The 20,407-nt window shown below is 36.6% G+C and overlaps 1 protein-coding gene across 1 annotated transcript in view; it reads left to right on the top strand.

Annotated features, from left to right (window-relative positions):
- Positions 1-514: 514 nt before the first annotated feature.
- Positions 515-20,407, top strand: part of LOC104461117 (regulating synaptic membrane exocytosis protein 2-like) — a gene marked incomplete at its 3' end in the record, with an annotated part of 117,434 nt that continues 97,541 nt past the window's right edge. Inside the window, exon 1 of the mRNA XM_010072590.1 lies at positions 515-636. Coding sequence (XP_010070892.1) covers positions 515-636 — 122 coding nt within the window. The remainder of the gene's footprint in view (positions 637-20,407) is intronic.

Genomic DNA, 20,407 nt, shown 5'->3' with positions numbered 1-20,407 from the left:
TCACTGATGTTAGTTATTTTTACAGGGGAGGGAAGGAGGAGGGGAAGATGCAGAAATCCTCCTCCTCTTAGGCAGTAGTAACAGTGTGAGGATGCCTCGTCCTCATTTTTTTTACTTCTGAGATTTTATTGCTGGCAGCCAGATGTGCTGAAACTCCTGACGACAGCATCTATTCGCTGCGTGTTTTTAATAGGCTTAGAGAAATATGAGTCGAGTACATGAAAGCAGCTCAGCTTCACACTTCGGATGGGAATGCCCAAAAAGCTCACTGCTGTTTAGAATTCTTGCTACAGTCAGGAGAAAGCCGCACGGGTACTAAACCTTCTACGACTGAATTAGAAGAATAATGACTGTACAATTAACTATCAGCCCCTGCTCGTTTAGGTACAGTTTTTACAGAGATCAGGAGAAATATGGAACTTGATTGGCATGTTTGCATTTGATGGTGTGTGCAAAATAAATGACTTTTAAAGACAGGTGGTGAAGAAAAATAGAAGGGAAGGAAAGAGAGAAAATGCAATTTGAGACACTGCGCCAGGTCTGCAATTCTGTTTTATCTCATTTTCACGGGGTTTTCTCATCCCCTCCAAATATTTTACAAAATGATCTTTTTGGACAAACGTTGAACAACACTAGGTGAGTAGAAAAGAAACATTTTTTGCCTTACCATTTATATACTTATGCTACTAGTAATCTATCTGCATGTTTGTCAGTGGGGTACTTTCATAATTGCACTCAAATATTAATATTTTTATGGTAGCAGTGAGTCTCTTCTGTTGGTGTTTTTGTTTTATGTAAGGATTGAAATGAGAACTCGGTGTGCAGAAATAAAGACAGCAAAGGCAGAATGAAATCTCTGAAATGGTTATGTATTTTTCAAATACATTAGCTGCCATTAGAAGCTGGCATTATTAGCTGTAATCCTTAAAGCATATTAAATATTCATGAGCAGATTTGAGAAAATGATTTCTGTGTGGATGTGGCAGTGAAAGGATTAAATGCTCAGCGATGTGTCTGTTTAACCACGCATAATTCGTTGGAAGATGTAAATCGGTAGTCCTGCAGACTATTTGCAAAAGAGGCAGAAAGCAGTTTTTTATTTTTAGAAGGCTTGCATTCTGTGTGCGATGCTTTTCAATGATCTTTTTAACGGGCCAAATGAGAGCTGACCAGGGGATGCTTTGCAGCAGGTCAGTCAGCTCTGTAGGCTCTCCTTTCATGAACAGCTATTGTTTTGTGGGAATTAGAAATCAGAGGGAGAAGTTGTTGTTTGTTGGTGCGAGATGGTTATTAAATTGGTTTCTTAGGATTTTTTTTTCTGGGGTTAACTGAATTAAAGATGACTCAATTTTTTGTGGCATTCAGTAAACATAGTACAATACTGATGTTTAGAACTTTTTCGTGCTGCTATTAAATATTAACAGTGAAAATAATTAAGAATTTTGTCTAAAAGAGCGTGAGTGCAGATCAGGGAGAAAAGAATCCTGTAGTTTTTAAGAAAGATAGTGCACTGATGGAAACATTCTGGAAAAAGGGTGGAAGTACTATTGCAGAGACTATATCCAGCATTTTAATCTTCTCTGTGTCTGTGGGAGAAACCCCTTTTAAATGGGATATTATTTCTTAAATGCAGAGATATCCGTACTTCATAGATAAAACTGCTATCATTTTATTTCCCAGAATATGGTTCTAAGGCTCCTCTCCCTTACTGCTGGTGTTTCCTTTATAAATATTTTAATATTTGTTTAATGTTACTGCTTTCAAGTTTTGATCTCATGGTTATGGATTTCTAATTAGCCATGCAAAATTATGGAGGTAGCTTTAGCCATCCTGATCACTTAAATGAATTAAGATTTTTTTTAGATATAGATCAATGAGATTTTTTCTTACATCCCTTCGGTGTACTGTGAAATCTTGAAGCTCTACAAAATGGAGCAATAATTTCAGTGTTCCCAGCTGTGATTGTGAAGCAGTGCGTGTTTCCAAGTGCAGAGACCCAGGCCTGCAGCAACCATCAAAGCCCTTAGCAACTGCTCTGATCAGCTGCAAACCAACTCCTGGTTCTCTGGGTCTGCTTTTGCAGCTCAAGGTGCTTACTTTGTGTTCATTTTTTTTTACAGATACATGGGCATGGTGCTTTTAGGTGTGTGTGCTGCTTGTAAGGCTCTGGCAAATGCTACATATGGTATCGGTTTCAAATCAAAAGACATCAGAGAATTATTTTATTGCATTTGTTGTGCCTGAGATTTAGAATTATATTTACTCTAGAAGACTGGCAGACAAGAAGGGATTGTTAGGAAACCCAACCTTCTACCTATATGGGCTGTCTTAGGGTGAGAATATTTCTGTATTTATAAGGAGCAGTTTCATGTTTTTCTATGTACCCATGCTTTTGGCCTTGATAAAACATTCTGCGATTCTTCAACAATATGCAGCAGGAGTCACGAGAGACTTAAGTCATGCTTTCTGTGTCTTCAGAAGTTAAAGTTAGTTGAAAGTTATTTAAGGTTATTGAGTAAAAAGATTCTGTCCTCTGAATAAGTACCAGTATTTTAAATCTGATCTTGATAAAAAGGCTTTGAAGAAGTCATCTACTGAGTAGACAATAAAAGTCTTTCTGACATTTATTTCGGAGGCTAGTCCTCTTTGTTGTCTTACTGATTTAAAAAATTCTATTTTATTTTTTCCCAATTAAATCAATGCAGTGTATATTTTAGGTAGATTTTTCACTTAAAGCTTTGTACAATTGATGTAACGCACTTGCTAAAAAGGAATTGTTCATGCATTAAGAGTTAATGCTTCAGAACTGTGGTAAGGAAAACAAAAATACCTCTAGCGTGTCACAGATTCTGCTTTGATGAGGTATAATGTAGTTTTTCTCTTTGGACCTTGAAGATGAATATTTTGTCAGACTGAAGCAAGATGGTATTTTTTCTTTTTATGGTTTTGCTTTCTGTTTTTACATCTAAGAAGTAAAAGTCAGAATCCAGAAAGATAACAGCTGACACTAAGCACAGAATGGTTAATTGCTGCTTATACAAATTAATAATGTGAAGAAAACAGTTAATTCATACTAATAGTATGGTAGATAATGGAATATAAACTAGAAAGTCACAGGGAACTAGGTTGTATGCATATAACTGTAACTGTAAATACATTCTATTAATTTTCACATGATCTGTTCCTGGAGTTTTTCAGTTCTTCTGAAAGTTTGGATATGCTGGGATTTGATTGCAGGAAAGCCAGTTATCTCAGCTTTCGCTTTGATTGATTTTGCTGTTTAAATGGGTTTCGTTATCCTCTGCTAACAGCTTCTGTTGGAGGAATATTGCAGTTGGGTTCTCTTTCGCCAGCTACTTGGCAACACTCTTCTGCAAGACACTACGGTGAGTGTAAAGGAGGTAAGCTGGCTTCCCAGGCCTTCCTCCTGGTCTGGCACGTCTCTGTCTGACACGACCAACCCCACCCAGTTGGAGCAGTAAGAGCTACGACTTTACTTCAAAATTGTGTTCCACCTCTGCTGGGGACTGTAGCGCTATTTCCCGTGGAATAGGTTCCTTTCTGTTGAAAAATGATTGGAATTACCTCATGTCAGGAAGTCGCAAGAATTGTTTAGTGTTCTTAGCGTTTGGCACGTAGCTGGTTTGTAGAATAAAGTCTTCATGTGTCTGGGAAAAGAAATCTAGGAGATCTTTTCTGAAAACATACTCAGTGTTTACATTACATCAGAATTCTAAAGCAGCATCTAAAAGAGCTTCAGCTTTTTTTAAGTCAAAAATTTTTCAGATGACTTACAGTGACATACTTTTCAAATAACTCAGGACAATGAAATAAAGTTTAAAAGGTATTTTAAAACCTTTAGTTATCAGCTAAGACAGATTTTCTCATTGCGGTTCTTCATTTAGAGTGTAGTGTATAAATAACGTGCTGTCAGATGCTCTCTTTGGAGCAGCATGCTTTGCAAAGTCCCAGTTGCTTTGGGCAATATTCAGATGAACACATCACTGCATAATGGCGAGTATCCTTTGTGACTAAAATTAATGCAAACTGTACGGAGCAGCATCAGGCCAGTTTTACCATGGCGGTATATATTAACAGCTTTTCTTTTTTTCTTTGGAAAGCAGTGGATTTACCTAAACCTGGTTTCTCCCATGACACTCTGTTATTTCTTTGTTACAGCTATGTTAATTTGTTGTCCAGGTTGGCCACACAGGGGCATAAGATAACTAATATATTCAGACCCAAAATAGTACAAAGGTTGTTCACAAATTCTGTATACAGCAGAGACTTAGGGATGGTCCTCGATTTGAAATTAGACACAGTTTTAAAAAGTCAACTGTATTTTCTGTCATTAAATTAAATCCTAATATTTCTAACAGTTCTTAAGAGTTTGCACTTTTTCAGTCCCTTAGTAAGCATCTTGTACATAAATACATTGATTTTCAAAAGGTTATTAAAATACTTATTAGCCTGTTCATGAAACCATATTATTTACACAGAAAATATAATTTTTAGCAGAAAAATATTATTTCTTTTCATTATTTGATTTTCTGTTTTGTTGCCTAAATATACCTATGAGCTATTTACTAATGCTCCATTTTATAATGAAGCCATCGCATGATGTCAGGAATTACTGGCAGAGACAATTGTTATTTGTCATGGTTCAATTAATGATTACTTTGACATTGAAGGAAAAAGATAATTTCCTATTCCTTGTTGGGAAAAAATTTTGTTGAAATATTTCTGTAGAATGGATTTGAGGTTTTTGTTTCTGACTCTGTATCAGTTCAACAAAACAAGGGATTTTCTATAATTCTAAGAGAATGTTGTGTTTTCAAATATTATTAGTTCAAAAGCCAAGGATAAAAACACTGATGGCTTTAGAACTGATAGTATATTGTCCATATTCTGACATGGAATAGTGAATAATAAATGAAACTGCCTCTCCTCACTTTCAAAAACTAGCTTGTCTATAACTCACTTGAAGAATTTAGGTTTTTGGGATTTTCACACCTGCTCTCTTTTTGCCTCCATACTAGGTTAATATAATCCAGTCTTAAATAATTTCCTGAAATTTGCAGCTGTTGTGCTTTCTCAATTGAAAAACCATTCAATGTTGGAAAAAAATGCAGAACTTCTATTTGTTTTCCTTCTATATATTTTTTCCTTAATGAGTTAAAGGCATAGTAAAGCTATTTCCCCCCTGGTTCAGACCCAATCAGAATTCTAAAACTGAGCTAACACCAGCCCTATTCTACTTCAGAGAGGTTATCCGTGTTAAATGATCCTCTGTCTTTTTTCTTTGTAAAAGTAGAAGCATAAGCCATATTCAGGTGAATCCCTATGTGCATATATATGTGTAAACATACATATATATGTATATATATAAACTTCTGTAAAAGATGTATATAAAGGCAGAGAAAGACTCTTAGAGCTATACTTCCTAGTATTCCATGAAAGACATCTCTTGAAACAAGGAGAGGAAAGAATTTTTTTAACTTCCTTTTCATTCTGTAAGTAATTTCAAAAATTCAAATTTTTGTTGACTACAAAAGTAACCCCAAGCCAACACAGAAGTGCTGGCAGACAGCAAGCATGAGGGAGATCGGTGATGAATTTAGTGACCACATTTGGTCTTTTTTGCACCTTTGCCCTGCGTCCCTCTCACAAAGTGCTCTATGGCCTCCTTGACCCGTGAATCAGTGTATCTAACACCGTCTATCCTTTGCCCCTTGATTTGCTACTTTGGGAGAAAGTGGGACAAGTAGCATGAGTATTTCTAATCACCTCACCTTCACATTTCCCTTGGAGGAAGCAAATGAATGTAATAGCTTGCCCCAAAGCTATATCTTTCTGGAAAAAAAATTTCAATTTTCTGTCTTGTCTTGGCAGCTGTTGGGTTTTGGGTTTGTTTTTTTAAATCCCTATTTCTAGGAAAAACCATCCCTGTAGCATCCTGTTACAGATATTTTCAGAGAGAGAAAAGTGATTTCCTTACAGAACCATCTTCCCATCTCTTCCAGCTCTGGAGAGAGATACCTTCTGTTACTTCCACCTCGGTTGGTACAGATTTAATAAGGTGACATATGCTTCCTCCATGAATCTCACAGAGCTGAGGATATTTGTGGCTGTGACAGCTTTCTCTCTATCTTCATTGTACATCAGCCGCTGTTATCTGATGATGGTAATAAAATCCTAGCTGGCATATGATCTTAACCTCCCACCAGGAAGAAAAAAGAGGAGGGGTCAGAGGTGGATAATTTATCTCAATTCAGATAGTATGTTAAATTGGCAAATTTAAATAATCCTAAGCTTGCAACTGATGCCTTTATTTTTTTTTTTTTTTTTTCCCTGGGTGAGAGCAGCAGAAATCTAAGCTATATTTGAGTTACCAAGTACAACATTTTCCATCAGAACATATAGAAAGAATCCCTTTCCATTCCTGAATAACTCAGGTAATTCCTGCCGTTCCTCAGAACATCCACATAAGATGTGGCTATTATCTTATTTTTCCGGAAGAAGAAAAGGCAGAGGCCATGATATTAAAAAAAACAGCTGGTGATTTTGTGTGCTCAACTTGAAACATTTTAAAGGGATTAGTTAGAATCACAGAATCATAGAGGTTGGAAAAGACCTCAAGGATCATCAAGTCCAACCATCAACCCACACCACCCAACCCACTAACCCATGTCCCTAAGCACCACATCTACATGTTTCTTGAACACCTCCAGGGCACAGTAGTTTCTGAAAACTACATGTTCCAACATGGCCATCCAGGAATCAAAGTTCCTAGTCATGGCCCTTTGTCAGGTAATAGGTAAACTTGGGGATAGATTGAGCTGGGAGGACTGAAACAATCAATTTTACACTTCTTTGGGGTACTGTCACTCTTGTAAAACTGACGTGAATGCTACATGAATCAGCTCCCCACTGCCTCAGTTTAGAGTCTGGTATATTGGTATGAGGCAGAGTCAGTATGCCAGACTGTCTGTTGTCGCTGGGCAGGTGCATATTCACTAATATTTCAGTTTTCCCACCTGTATGGTCAAAAACTCCCGGTGAGAGTCTTCACCAGTCTTGCTTTGTGCAGTACCAAGTATGTAAAAAAACGGTTGAAGCACTCCTGTAGTCCCTCGCCTTGTTTTTACTCCTTTCTTTCTTGTTTTCTCTCCTTTCCTTTTGGGTCAGTAAGTTCAGTCCCATGCGCGTTGAAGGCACAATGGGCCTACTAACGGCACTACTCATTCACCAGGTCAGTAATAGTAATTATAATGCACTGTGGAAACGTGGGGCTTCGAAAAGCAAAACTTGCCTTCTCAGATCTAAGACCACCTCTGTTGGTGTGGGCCCTGCCATTTCTTGATGCATTTTTTTCTCTTTTTTTGACCATTTTTTGGCACAGTTGGCTTGTGGGTAGGAAGAGAAGTAGAACGGAAACCAAACCTGTTTAGACCTTTACTATCACAACTTACAGGTGGAAAGAACAGCGGGAAGTTTGGCGGTGTAGGTCTGGTTAAACTGGGGAGGATGGAAGAGAACAGTATTGCAGCTGCACTGCTTCGTTCCTTTCAGGTGAGACAGGGCTGTCCTACCACTTGCTAACTATGGACCTAGAGTCCCTGTAGATTTCTTAGGAATATACTCTTATTATTAAAAAAACCCAAAGGTAGAATGAAGGTTTACTCCCAGAGAACACTGCATTTCAAAACAGTTCCAAAAAGATTAGTATCTGGGCCTCGAGTGATTTGCAAAGTTCAGAGAAAAGGAATAAAAAATATAATATTGGCCCCTGAAAAACAGTGACATTCAAGATGAGTATTGGAAGTAGCAGTACCATTTTAGCTTTACCCGGAGATAAAAGGTTTGAAGCAGAAGTTGGAAGTATATCAAGTCCTTGGCTTCACTTCAGCATGTGCTTTGCAATAGGGAGGCAAAAGTAGCTGCTTTTGGGTTGCTGCTTATTTTTTTTTTTCCTTAACCTGAGAAGAAGTGATTATGAGAATGAGAAAGGAAATAAAAATGGTGTGTATTAGAGAATTTTTGCACCAAATTTGTCTGTCAGGGATTATAGACTGCATTGCTGTAACATAACTTTTATTGGTTTTAGTATAAGAATTGGGTTGGATTTATCTTACAGAAGTCAGAGTGAGTTTGCATGGTGTCTTTATTTGTAAGAATGAAGTATATCTTGATTAATACACTTGATCCTCCCTGCAATTTTTGACTTATCTTTCTGATTAAGATATACTTCCAAATTCCTATCTTCTGGTATTCAAGATAATTTTTTATCATGAAACTTCATCAATATTTTCAATAAATTAGTTTTTAGTCCATGTCTCTCAGAGATTAATAGCCATGTATGTTATAATAGGATCAATAACCTTTACTTGTTAAAAGGTGCACAAAATTGAGTTGACAAGCAATATAATGCAATTATGATAATTGCTTTAGTATAGTTATCATTTTTAACCTATAAAATAATACATAAAGTCACAAAGAAATACTCTAAAACAAAGAAGTTTAGTATGTGGTTCAACTATTGTGCACCAAAAATGGGGACTTTTGGCATGTGTTATGTACATATATTTGTAAGTAAATAACTCAGTTAATTATTAAATAAGTAATAGAATAATAAAATGAGAATATTTGTTGCAAATTTTAGTATTTTTTCTCCATATAACACATTCAAAATATTATTTTTAAAGTAACTTAAGAAGATTATGAATAAATCATTACTAAAAGATGGAACGTCAGAATTTCCAGAAGACTTTATCGATTTATTATCTCTAGTCCTACAAATTTTATTTGCAAGTATAGATATACAAACATAATTTAAAGAACTCCAGGATGACGTTAATGACTTTGTCTGAAATAGCAAGCATAAAATCTCTCCTCCCCTCTTACTCCCTCCTCTTCTGTATAGCAATTTTTCTTCTGACATTTCTTGATTTTCCTAGTATTATTTTTTATGCTGTTGTTCCTGTGTCTTCAGATTACACTCTGTGCATTTTGCACTCTGAGCAGGTGCATTTGGTGTGGATTTTAGGGGTAGTCAGTTTGTTTCACTTGAGGAATTCCATTTTTCACTGATAACGGTGCCATTGTTCGACTGTAACTAAATGTGGGTTTTAGAGAAGACCCAAATTTTATACCTCTTCTGTATCATAGTGACTCTGACACTGTTTTGCTCATTATTCAAATAACCTATAGTAAAGCTTCTAGGTGCCCTGTTTTCAAGAACGCTTCCAGTAGATCCTGCTTCATCTGTCATACTTTTGGAAGTTTTGGAAAAGCGTCAGGGAGGACAGATAAGATTTCAAAATGAAGCAAGAATTGCAATATTAAAACCACAACAATTCCAATAATTTATGTGCATAAAAGCTTATTTGCACTTAGCATGGATCTTTAATGATTTGAAGTATGCTCTTCTGTAAGACACAACATAAACTTGATGTATATGGAGTACCTGTAGTAGTAATTAAAATCTCTTATTTTGGAATAAAGCATGAGAAGAAGGTATGAGCGTTATTCTATCCAAGAACTGTGGGGTGCAGGGGTCTGAATTCTGCACCTGACACTGTCCACATCTCCTTTGTAGTGCCAGGAAAATCATGTACATCTCACTGCTGGAATTTTCTGGGATATATTTCATATTTAAGATTTCATGGGGGTTTATTTATACATAGGTCTTACATATACTGGGTTTGTAAGTATGCACAGGTGAAAGATCAGATTAAATTTACATTCTGTTTTCTGGGAATTTAGGTTCATCTTTAGATTTTAGGTCACGTGTCAGAGTAACTTAAACATCTTCGAGCTACACAAAGATTTGGTGCCATACCCTTCACTCGCAACAACGCTGCCCTCCGTCGTACCAGCTGCAAATTGCATCATATTACTAACTACATCATTTCCCTATGTACTGCCAGCTACAGAGCTGATGTGTGCTCACTACAGTGATTTTATTGTCTTGGGATAGGTCATTCAGAAGTGTTTTTTTCATTAATTTAAGAATTGAACATAATTCCTCAATTCTGTATTCATATACAAATAAAACAAATGTATTTCATAGACTCATAGAATGGCCTGGGTTGAGAAGGACCTCAAGGATCATCCAGTTCCAACCCCCTGCTGTGGGCAGGGTTGCCAGCCCCTCGAGCAGGCTGCCCAGGACCCCATCCAGCCTGGCCTTGAACCCCTCCAGGGATGGGGCAATTTGCAAAGTAATTCTTCACAAGTGTGAGGATGTTGTGCAGTAAGCATGTTTGATATTTTCCAAGTGTAATGGAGGCACTAAAAAAACCTGTGTATCTATAGAAGCTACTCGGAGACTGTGCTCACAAGAATGCCCTCGTGTACAGAAATACTTTGTTCTCCTGTTAAGCACGGAAGAAAATCCTTGATTCTGCAGGGGGTGTTCTGCGGCCTCCTGATGGTAAACTGGGGAAGAACCTGCAGATCTGCATTTTTGTGGATTTTTATTGTTCTAGTACTTCCATGCAACTAGTGCAAAGGGATCTTTACTGGATTGGGGTCTGTTGATGTAATCCGCTATGAATAAATCTGTATTTCAGTGTTCACAGCTAGACTTAAAAATAAACACAGCTGAGAAATTTGAACATTTCCTACTTTAGTTGGGAAACCTTTTGAATAATCACTTTTCTACTGAAGTTTTGCAATTAATATTTCATTTTGATCACATATGGGTGATATCTAAACTGTTCTTGTGTCATATAGAAAAAAAGTCTGTGGCACATATTCGCCTTTGCTTGGAGCAAGTGGGCATTGAAAGCTGAGGTCAGATTGAGAACTATTCTTGTATCTACTGCTGCTTCTGCTGAAGTGATATGAGCTAACTAAAGAGAAGAAAGAAATATATTTTTAATAGGTCTTTGGCAACGCATCAGCTTGACTTGAATTCTGGGAGTTTCGTGATAACAATTTCAAATTGGGAGTGATGTGGTAGTGGTGTGAGATGGTTTTGTCTCCAGAAAATAGTGTTAGCTCGTTGTAATTGCCGTGAAAATTTGTGGAAAATAATACACTGAAACCTAAGGAGTGCAACAGTGTGAGATAAGATAGGAAATGGAGTTTATCCTACAGACCTGTTCACTGAGTTGCAGTTTGTTATTTCTGTCTCTTGCCTGCCTGTATTTTTTTCCTTCCCCTGCTGCAGTTCTCTCCCTTGACAAGAAAATGCTGCAAAATAATAGAATATCCTCATTAAATCACGTCTCATGCATCCCTCAAGTAATGCAAAATTTAACCTATGCAATAGAGTGGAATATTTCATTATCTTCATGTACTTGAATAACATATTTCTTTCCTGGTTACCTTATATGGGGATGAGTCTCATTCTATTGCATAACAAAAGCACCTCATTCAAAGTTCATCTTTCCCTGCTTATATCACTAGGTAAAAACACATAACTTGTCTTTGTTTCAGTTTTTAAAATGATTTTGCACTAACAGCCATTGGTGACTTTTTTTATTCCAGAAGAGAATGCATTACTTTACGTTATATAATCAAAACCAAGAGAAGGGAACGTGTTCTCAGGCCAATATATTAATTTCACATGTTTATCAACACTACACTGGATTAGTTTGCGTGCTGAGGAGATCTAGAAAAAAAATATTTTCTGTCATTTTGGCAGGTTTTATACTTAATCACTTCTATGCAGTGTATTTTTAGGGTGTTCTTTAGCAAAGACTGAACTGGATCCAGTGAAAAAATATAAGAAAATGCTGCAATGATGAACTTAATGCACTTTGATTGCACACTGACTAAAGCCAGCGTGAAACGGATACAGTCAGAGTAGGGACCTTTGGATATGGACCATATACCTGGGCTTCCCTGTACCCAGAACATGTGGGGAAGTCCAATTGAGAAGCATTATTGAACTGGAAGAAGAGGTTTATGAGAGCAGCTGTGAGGATGGAGACTGTCAATATCACAGCAGCAGTCTGTATGGACTCTGCGGCGAAGGCATAGCCTCCGTTTTGCCTGGGTACATCTTCTGTCTCTGATAGACTTGGTGCTGATCAGCTGCACTTTGTGCTGCAGGGCTGCTGCGTTTGATTTGTGGTATATAATCAAGGGTAAAAATCATGGGTGAATACTTCACCAGGAAAGAGACTCCGTTTCTACATCTATCCCTGTGTTATCATAGATTAATTAATTTTCTGTCGTTAAAAGATTTAACTTTGTTGCTTGTATGAAGGAAAACAAAAATCTCAGGTGTTGCTAGCGTTCTCTCAGGAAAGCTAGTTTTGTCTGAGCATCTTGAAGCATCCCTAATCCTGTAAAATAATATTTAGAATGTGCACATACTGGGTCTCATTTCTTTCCAACTCTGTACAAACAGCACAAGGAATGAGGTACTAGCAGAGCCTTTTTCAGTCTCTTTATTGCTATATGATCGGCTAACTAAAAAAAGAGTAAAACAAGCTAACTAAAGATTACTTTCCATTAATTATTATTGACCTTGATTAGTCAATAGAGATTGTTTTTACTCTGGTGGTTTGATTATTTTAAGTTATATCGACATAAATAATTTATGTGTTAAAAGATAATTACAATATCTACTGTTGTCCTCAGGAAATCTAATACAGTAGAATAGGTCTACATTTTGCCATGAGAAACTCTTACAGTATTCCTCCGAATTATCCCTGTATTCCTTCTCTAAACTGTCTGTCTGTATGGTGATGAGAAGTTTGGCTTCTAGAGAACTAATTGGAGAAGGGAGCTTTAGATATGAACTGTTAGTGAGGAACGTCTGTTCATCACCCAGGAACAGAGTTTGAGATAACATAGACTTTTAGAAAATAGCAGTGAACTTAGATAAACATGATTTGTCGGATGGAAATTTAATGTTTTGTTAATGGTTTTGTGCAGTATTTCTAACTGTTGAATCCAAGGTGGAACATGCTGTCCTAACCAACCCTAGGACACTGACACTGGGATCACTGTGCATAATTCTAGACGTACATTTTTAGCAAATCTAGATTTCCGAAAAGCAATAAAAGGAGGTAAAATATCCAGAAGAGAATAGTGAACAGAAATGGAAATATGTCTGGGTTGATTTACTTAGAGTTGAAAGGAAACAGATAAGCAGCATGGGTGTGTATTAATTGCTTAAACAGCAGGAAGGAAAGAGGTTTATTTAGGAGACGTAAAAAAAAATCCCGAAGTGTGATGTAATCAATAGAAGGTTTTGACTGAATGCCCATACAGATTTCTTAATCTGCCACGTTATAGAATGAATCAGCTAGGAAACGGTATAATCCTTAAAGAAAATACAAACTTCTGAAGTGAGATTGAGAAAACTCTAGAAAATGTACTGTGGGGAAAGATTGTCATGGAAACAAACCAGATGATCTCATAAATGTTTTCCATCTCTAGCTGTGTTCCCTTTCTGCAATTTATTGCAGGTGAAGTTAGAAAAGGAAGGCATTTTTGATTATTTTTCCTGTCTGGCAATACAGTATAGTATACTAACAGCTGAGGTTTCAGCACTATGTCTGGAAGTCTCTCTTTCGTTAAGATTAAGTAGGAATTATTGTTTACAGTACATGAATGCCTAATTAAAAACATACAGAGTAAATAGCATTATTAAGAGAGCAAATACTATTGCTACTAACTCTGTGGTTTTCTGCATCAGATGAGCATCACTTCTGTTATATTTTGCTAATTTTAATGTCTTTCCATCCAATGCAAGGCAAGTCAAAGAACTGAAACTAGAATTAATTAGTTTTATTTATCTAAATTATCCCTTTGTCAAGAAAGGTCTTGTTTTCAGAAAAATGTTTGGACCATGTTTGTATGTTTTACACAAGTTTTTACAGAGTAAATTATTTGCCTGGAAGATTATCTAAAGAATATGATATGTGCTTCTTCCCATAAGGTTAAAAATCAATTTGACCTAGCACCAATCTAACAGCCTTTCTTCCAAGGAGGTAGCTGCCCTCTGATCACATGAGAAGTTTGTAGTTAAAACATCATCAGCAGTTGTGCTTGCTTAAATTCCAGTTCTAGATTTAGTTTTTCTTTACAAGACTTAATTCTGAAATCAAGTATCTATATGAAGAAATAGCAAAAAAAAAAAAAAAAGAAAAAGAAAAAAAGCCTGGGACAGAATGTACAGGCTCTGGAGGCATCTTTAGTGCTTGCTGCACTTTGCTGCAGTTTCTAAGTTTTCAGCAGCAAGGTTTTACCCTTTGTGTTGCTAAAATAGTTTTTGGTTATATAAACTTTTGAGTCTGACGGTCTATTTACAAACACATGAAATGGAGCTTGTATTAAAAGTTCAAAATCTAGAGGGAATATTTCAAAAGCTACCACAGAGCTTAAGAGGCCAGTGTGAGGCACCAAGAGCATTTGGGGCTGCAGAAGGAAATGAGAGCTTTGCCCAGCTCTGTCTCACGTCACTTTAGATGGTGATCAAAACACCCGAAGCTTCCCGTGAAACCAGGGGGAGACGTAGACGTTTTAGGGCAGAAACCAGCTGACGTGTTTGGGGCAGCCGCACTGATGTGCGTGTATCGCTGAGCAGAACAGGTGAGGTGGTGGTAGCTCCATCTTTCTGGGGAGCTAGCACTCAAGAGAGATGTGGGTAAAGGCTATAGTTACCACTATGCCCTGAAAATTTCCCTCCTGCCTCGATGTCCCTGGCTCACATTAAATGCCTGACATTTTACATGCTGAAGATAATTAACCAGTTAACAGTAATTAGAATGAAACTCCGAGTATTCTGAGGAAAGGCGTGTGAGACAAATATTAATTGCCTGATACGAGTACGACTCTTAGAGGCACCCAGATTTCCAATCGGTTGTCTAGCTGAGGTTGATATATCCTCATTATGGTGTTTTGAGTGGTTATTTAGGCAGTACAATGTATGGAAATATTTAATGATGATATAACATCTAAAGAAAACAGAAGTTGCAAAAGAATAAATATTTGTTTATAGCATTAATAATTTCTTTATTTTTCCTTAGGCAAAGGCAGTTCCTCCTACTTAGATTGTAAGAAGATTCATATATAGAAAAGAAATAATTTCTCAAATAGTTTAACAGACAAATACTATCCTTTTCTTTCCCCTAGTATTTGAGATCTAGTCTCTCTATGAAAAAAAGGTCATCTTTCATCTAGCTACTCTGGTTGTTGGTAGGACAAACAGTGCTGCTCAGAGAATAAACACAAAATTTTTATTATGTAAAAATTAAATGAAATAAGTAATATAAGATTAATGAAATTCAAATTACCGCAGCCTGAGTTTGTGAAAAATAAAACTTTTATTGAGGCTAATTTCAGGCTTAGAGTTATTTGTTTTCAAACGCTTGCAGTGTTCAACACTATTCAAGTTCCTGCATTTTAAAAAGATAGTATGATTTCTACAAATATCAAATATAATCTTATGCAAAAAATTCTTAGAAAATGTTGCAGGCTCATAAAAACAATCATCATACTCCCAAAGAGGGGAGATTTTAAAAGAATGTATTTCAACATATTCAAATTTCACTGAAGTCTGTCCTATGTTCGAGTTAGTCTAATGATAACCACAGCACTGCCTACCTTTCTTCCCTGATGGCTGTCAACTGCAGCCAAACCACTGAAATGGAAAAGAATCAGCAGAAGATATAGCCACATTTCCATAATATCAATTTAGGCCAAAAGAAAAATAAGAATACTAATTCATTAAAATTAATAAGCAAGGCTTGTCAGATATTCATTTGTCTAATAAGATGGTTATATTGGTTCTGATTGTGTTTAAAGAATATCCACAGGAGAAAAATCTGATATAAGTGCTTAAAATTAAAATTAGATTTATCATTAGCTTTTTATTTCTGTTCTTTGTCTCTTGTGCTACAGTCTCCAGAACCTTCTTGTCTTACAAATTTATTTTTTTTTTGGTAAAGTGGAAGCCACGTAAAATTTAATTGAAAAGCTCTGAAGTACTGTGCAGAGACAATCACAATTAATTCATTCAAGTGAAAAACTTACTTCGCCAAATGCTTCAGGACACATATCCAACTGCCCTGTCAGTCTGACTGGTTCCAGATAAGTTTTGTTCAGTCATCCAGAAATGCAATGTTAGACTACAAATCATTGTAAAAATCCATCAGGGATATTTTTCAGTGTACACACACCTTTAATAGCTAACACAGATTTCTGACTGTCCTAGAGAAGCAGAATGACTCTTTTTTTTTGTTCGGCATAAGGACCTCCTAGAAGGTGACTAAAGTGAAAGACTCAGAGGAAAAAAGGAAATAGGGTCAAAGGCTCAAAACTGGATCCCAGAGCCACCAAACAGACTCCAGGTCGCAGCCACTGCTCCATGGAGGTGGAGGATGCTTCAGTCAGAGACACAATTGAGTGAGTGGAAGCAGGAGCGGAGAGAGTGAGAGTAGATCCCAAAAATGCCAAAATCCCCAAAGGATTTTATTTGCTGATAACATGGGTGACTTGCTTCACCAGGAACTTGGTGGAGTCTTGGACGATGCACATCTATTTGTTGGTTTAGGTATCCCGTATGCCACTTAGAAACACAGTGAGTCAAACTCTCAGGTTCCTAAATCTTCTAATTTGCTGTGTAAGAACTGTTAATGATTAACTCGGTATGTTGTGTCCCACTTCATGAACTACATACTTCAAGGCAATGAATTGAATTCATTGTCCCCACACCTAAGCCCTTGTGAGGGAGCAAGATCATCTTGTCTTCTCGTCTCTGACTCTGCACCATGAGCACAGCCAGCTCCTATTTTACAGTTTTAAGATATTTTTAATTAGAAGGTAGAGCGAACAGTTGCATCTGTTTTTCTCTTATATGTGTTATGGATAGTTATTTATGCACATATGTAATAAAATCTGTCAGCAGCATTTAAAAAAAAATATATTCATTAGTTCTTAGAGTAAGAACAAGTAAACTTTTGTTTCAGTCCATTTCCTGTGAATGTAAAGCTTACAAACTTTCAATCAACAAAATAAGTGTTAAAATCAGTATGCTGTAGAAAAATCCTATAATATTGGAGAAAATAAAGGGATCTTTATAGATCAGTTGAAAGAGCATATGATTAATAATTTATCCATTACTTGATTTTATTTTGATACGTTGTTTTTTTTATACCCCTTGTCTTTTACATGAAATGCTGAGATTTTGATAACTGTTGTTAAACAACTTCTTAGCTGTGGATGTGTACTGCATAAAATTTGCATGTAGACTTTTTTTTTTTGTGTGGAAAGATGCAAGAATACAAAACTTGCCAGGTCTCTACTGATGGAGAGATTGAAGGAAGAAATGGAAACCAAAATTATTATATAGTACGGAGATAAGTATTGTCCAGCTTTTTGAGAAAATGGGCTGAGTGTTGTATCTTAAAAGTCTCAATAGATCACAATCATAACTCGAGAGCAATTTGTTCTATTCACTCTTGCTCCCTTTCTGCTATTCAGAGAGCTCAAAGGAATCCAAAACTAGCAGTGGCGTTTCCTTCTAGGGATTCTCACAGTTAATGATGTTACCAGGGAAGGTTAAAGAGACCTGTTAGACGTCAATCCACAATAGGAATACTTTCTGTGCTATCAGCAGCTTTCTTCCTTTTTTTCAGCTCTAGGTAGTGGGGTGATAAGACTCTGGCAAGAGAAACTGAAAAATATGAAGTTGTCTTGCTTCTGTCTTTCCCTGTTTAGTGTGTTAGCAGCCAAGGGCAGGGGGTTAGCGGGTTGGAGGATGGAATATTGGTCAGAGTGCTTTGACATCCCATAGCATGAGATTGGTCTTGAAAACCTAAAAAGCAAGGGTTGTTGTCAGAGGCAGTATGAGAGAGACAGGACTGATTCAAATACTTTCGTTTAAAGGAAATTGTGTGTCTGAAATGCATTTTCAGACAGTAAACATTTTTGCGGGTTTTGCTGCAGTAATCTTTGAGATATTTTTCTGTATGCCAGAAGTACTATCGCTCACCTCCCCCCTCCTGGGGATGGGGGAGAGAATTAAAGGAGTAAAGGGAACTCAACTCGTGGGTTGAGAGAAGAACAATTTAATAATCCCTGAAACAATTTAATATTTCCCTGAAAAGTTTTCTTCGATGCAACAAAATCCATTAGCTGAAAGGAAAGTGACTTCTCAGACTAGAAAAGAGTAGAAGTGTTGTTCTAGAATTGGGGGGCTTTACATCAAAAGACTCTAAATCACGGCTGAATGTTTTTCAGAAGCTTATTTTTCAACTCAATGCAATTTATGGTCTTGATGTAGAAAATCTTCTGCTCTTTGTAATCTGGGAGACCATATGGGTTGGTAAGAATAATTCCTTTAGAATATGATTTCTGAACTAACTAAAGGCCAAGTGGAGGATAAAATCTATAAAGCAAGACATATCCTCAAAGATCTGAGACAAAGGGAGATGAGGCTTTGAGCAACCTGGGCTAGTGGAGGGTGTCCCTGCCCATGGCAGGGGGTTGGAACTCAATGATCTTTAAGGTCCTTTCCAGCCCAAACCATTCTGTGATTCTATGATTCTATGAAGGAAGGTTGTAGTAAAAGTAAAGAAGTGAATGTCCAGGTAGAAGTAAAATGATGTTATGTAGGAAGAGAGTGGAAATGTCCACAGAAGTAATGTGGTCTGCTTATTGACACAGAGGGTCAAAGCTGTGGATATATCACGGATCAGGGTCAATTGATAGACATCTTTTCCCCCAGATATTCCCATGTGAAATGGTCTTTAAGTTTAGTTATTATGAGCATAGTATCCTTCCAATTTCATTATTTTATTTGAATAGAAGATCTGATATGCATTTGTCAACAATCACACGAAAAAGCAGCGGTATTAACTGTGCACAAGCAGGTGAACATTATGTAACTTTGGAAGCAAGCTTTCTGAATTAATTTTTACCAGTCATCTTGTTAATGAAATATTGTACACAATGATGTTACTTATTTTTTTTCCTTAGGCATTTGTTTTGTGTTATATTCTTCTTTCCCAATGAACCATATTACTAGTTTCAGAAAAAGTTACTTTTCTTTTCACATCCATTAGTAATGCATGTTGTGGCTGCAGTCAATCAAAAAGAGATATTTAAATTAAACAAATTTTCCATAGCAGGCATTTGAAGTGATACTGATTTTAGCATTAATTTTGTTTTAAAACAAGCCTTAAAGGCCTAGCTATTTTACCTGAGAGTATACTTTTAAATCTAATTTATTACTTAGCTACATACCGCTGTATGTTTTGTATTGTGTGTATTGCATGCCTTATGTTCAATATTAGCAGCCAGCTGAGTGGAGGGTAGATATGATTTCTGCGCATTTTAAGAAACTTACCCAGATGGTGGGTATTGCTGATTCACCACCTCAGCCACAGGTAGCTGTTTTCTATGGCCCCCATCAAAATATTTATGATGAATCTCATCAATTTATCTGTATACTTGTCAATTCATCTCATAAAAACTAAGTCTAAATGGACTAATGGGTTAAATAATATGTATTTTCCATAAAGTACTCATATTTCAATCAACAGTTTTCATTCTAATCCCTCACAATATTTCAAAATTGTTCCAGTCCTAAGAGTGTTGCTGGTAAAGGAGCTCACCTCATTGTTTAGTTTCCATATCCATGCATTAGATCTTGTTACTCTTTTTCCTAAATCAAGAAGGTATGTATTAGGAAATTTATTTCCCATTTGATAAATAGATGATATTAAGCGAGTCTTTGCTAGTGACGTGTTCCCGGTGGCTGTACCATACCTATCCGTACTTCCTAGATTTCAATCTTTAGACGCAGACATGATCTTCAGAGGCAGTTGCAATATAACTTCATAGTCGTAATGGAGGTAATAGAACTTGTATAATGAATTCAGTTTCCTCAGTTCCTTATTTATACATTTAAGGATTATATTAGCCCCTTTGCTCAGATTTTTCCTTGAAAATTGAAGCGACCGCTTTGCAGTGTGGAGTCTTCCATCCTATTTACATTTAGCTGTGTTGCAACATCATTTGTGATTTCCTTTAGTCATTCAGTCAGTGTTATGCTGACAAGTTAATGCTTGCTTGGGAGATATGTAAATAGCAATGTGTAAATAACTATTGGCACAACAACCCCAGTGCTTCAGGATCTTGAAGATCACTCCGAACACATCACCTTGCTCTTTGTGTAGCCCTTTTGAAACTACTGGGGACAAAATTGCAAACTCTGTCTCATTTAAAAAGATAAACCAATCATTATTAAAATGAGATTTCCTAGCGACTGATGGAATGTGAAATACTTATGATCATCACTACCTAATATCAATATATCATCTGACTTCCTTCTGGACCACGGGAGAGCAATACTTAGTGTTTCTGTTTATCAACTGAAAGTTTTCCATTTCAGAACAGGCTCATAGAACTGTTAGAAATCCTGTTTCTTAATATACTT

The sequence above is a fragment of the Pterocles gutturalis genome, unplaced genomic scaffold (assembly GCF_000699245.1).
Source record: "Pterocles gutturalis isolate BGI_N339 unplaced genomic scaffold, ASM69924v1 scaffold17352, whole genome shotgun sequence".
NCBI classification, from domain to species: domain Eukaryota; kingdom Metazoa; phylum Chordata; class Aves; order Pterocliformes; family Pteroclidae; genus Pterocles; species Pterocles gutturalis.
Note: the sequence above shows the minus strand (reverse complement) of the source record. Positions and strands in the feature narration are given on the sequence as shown.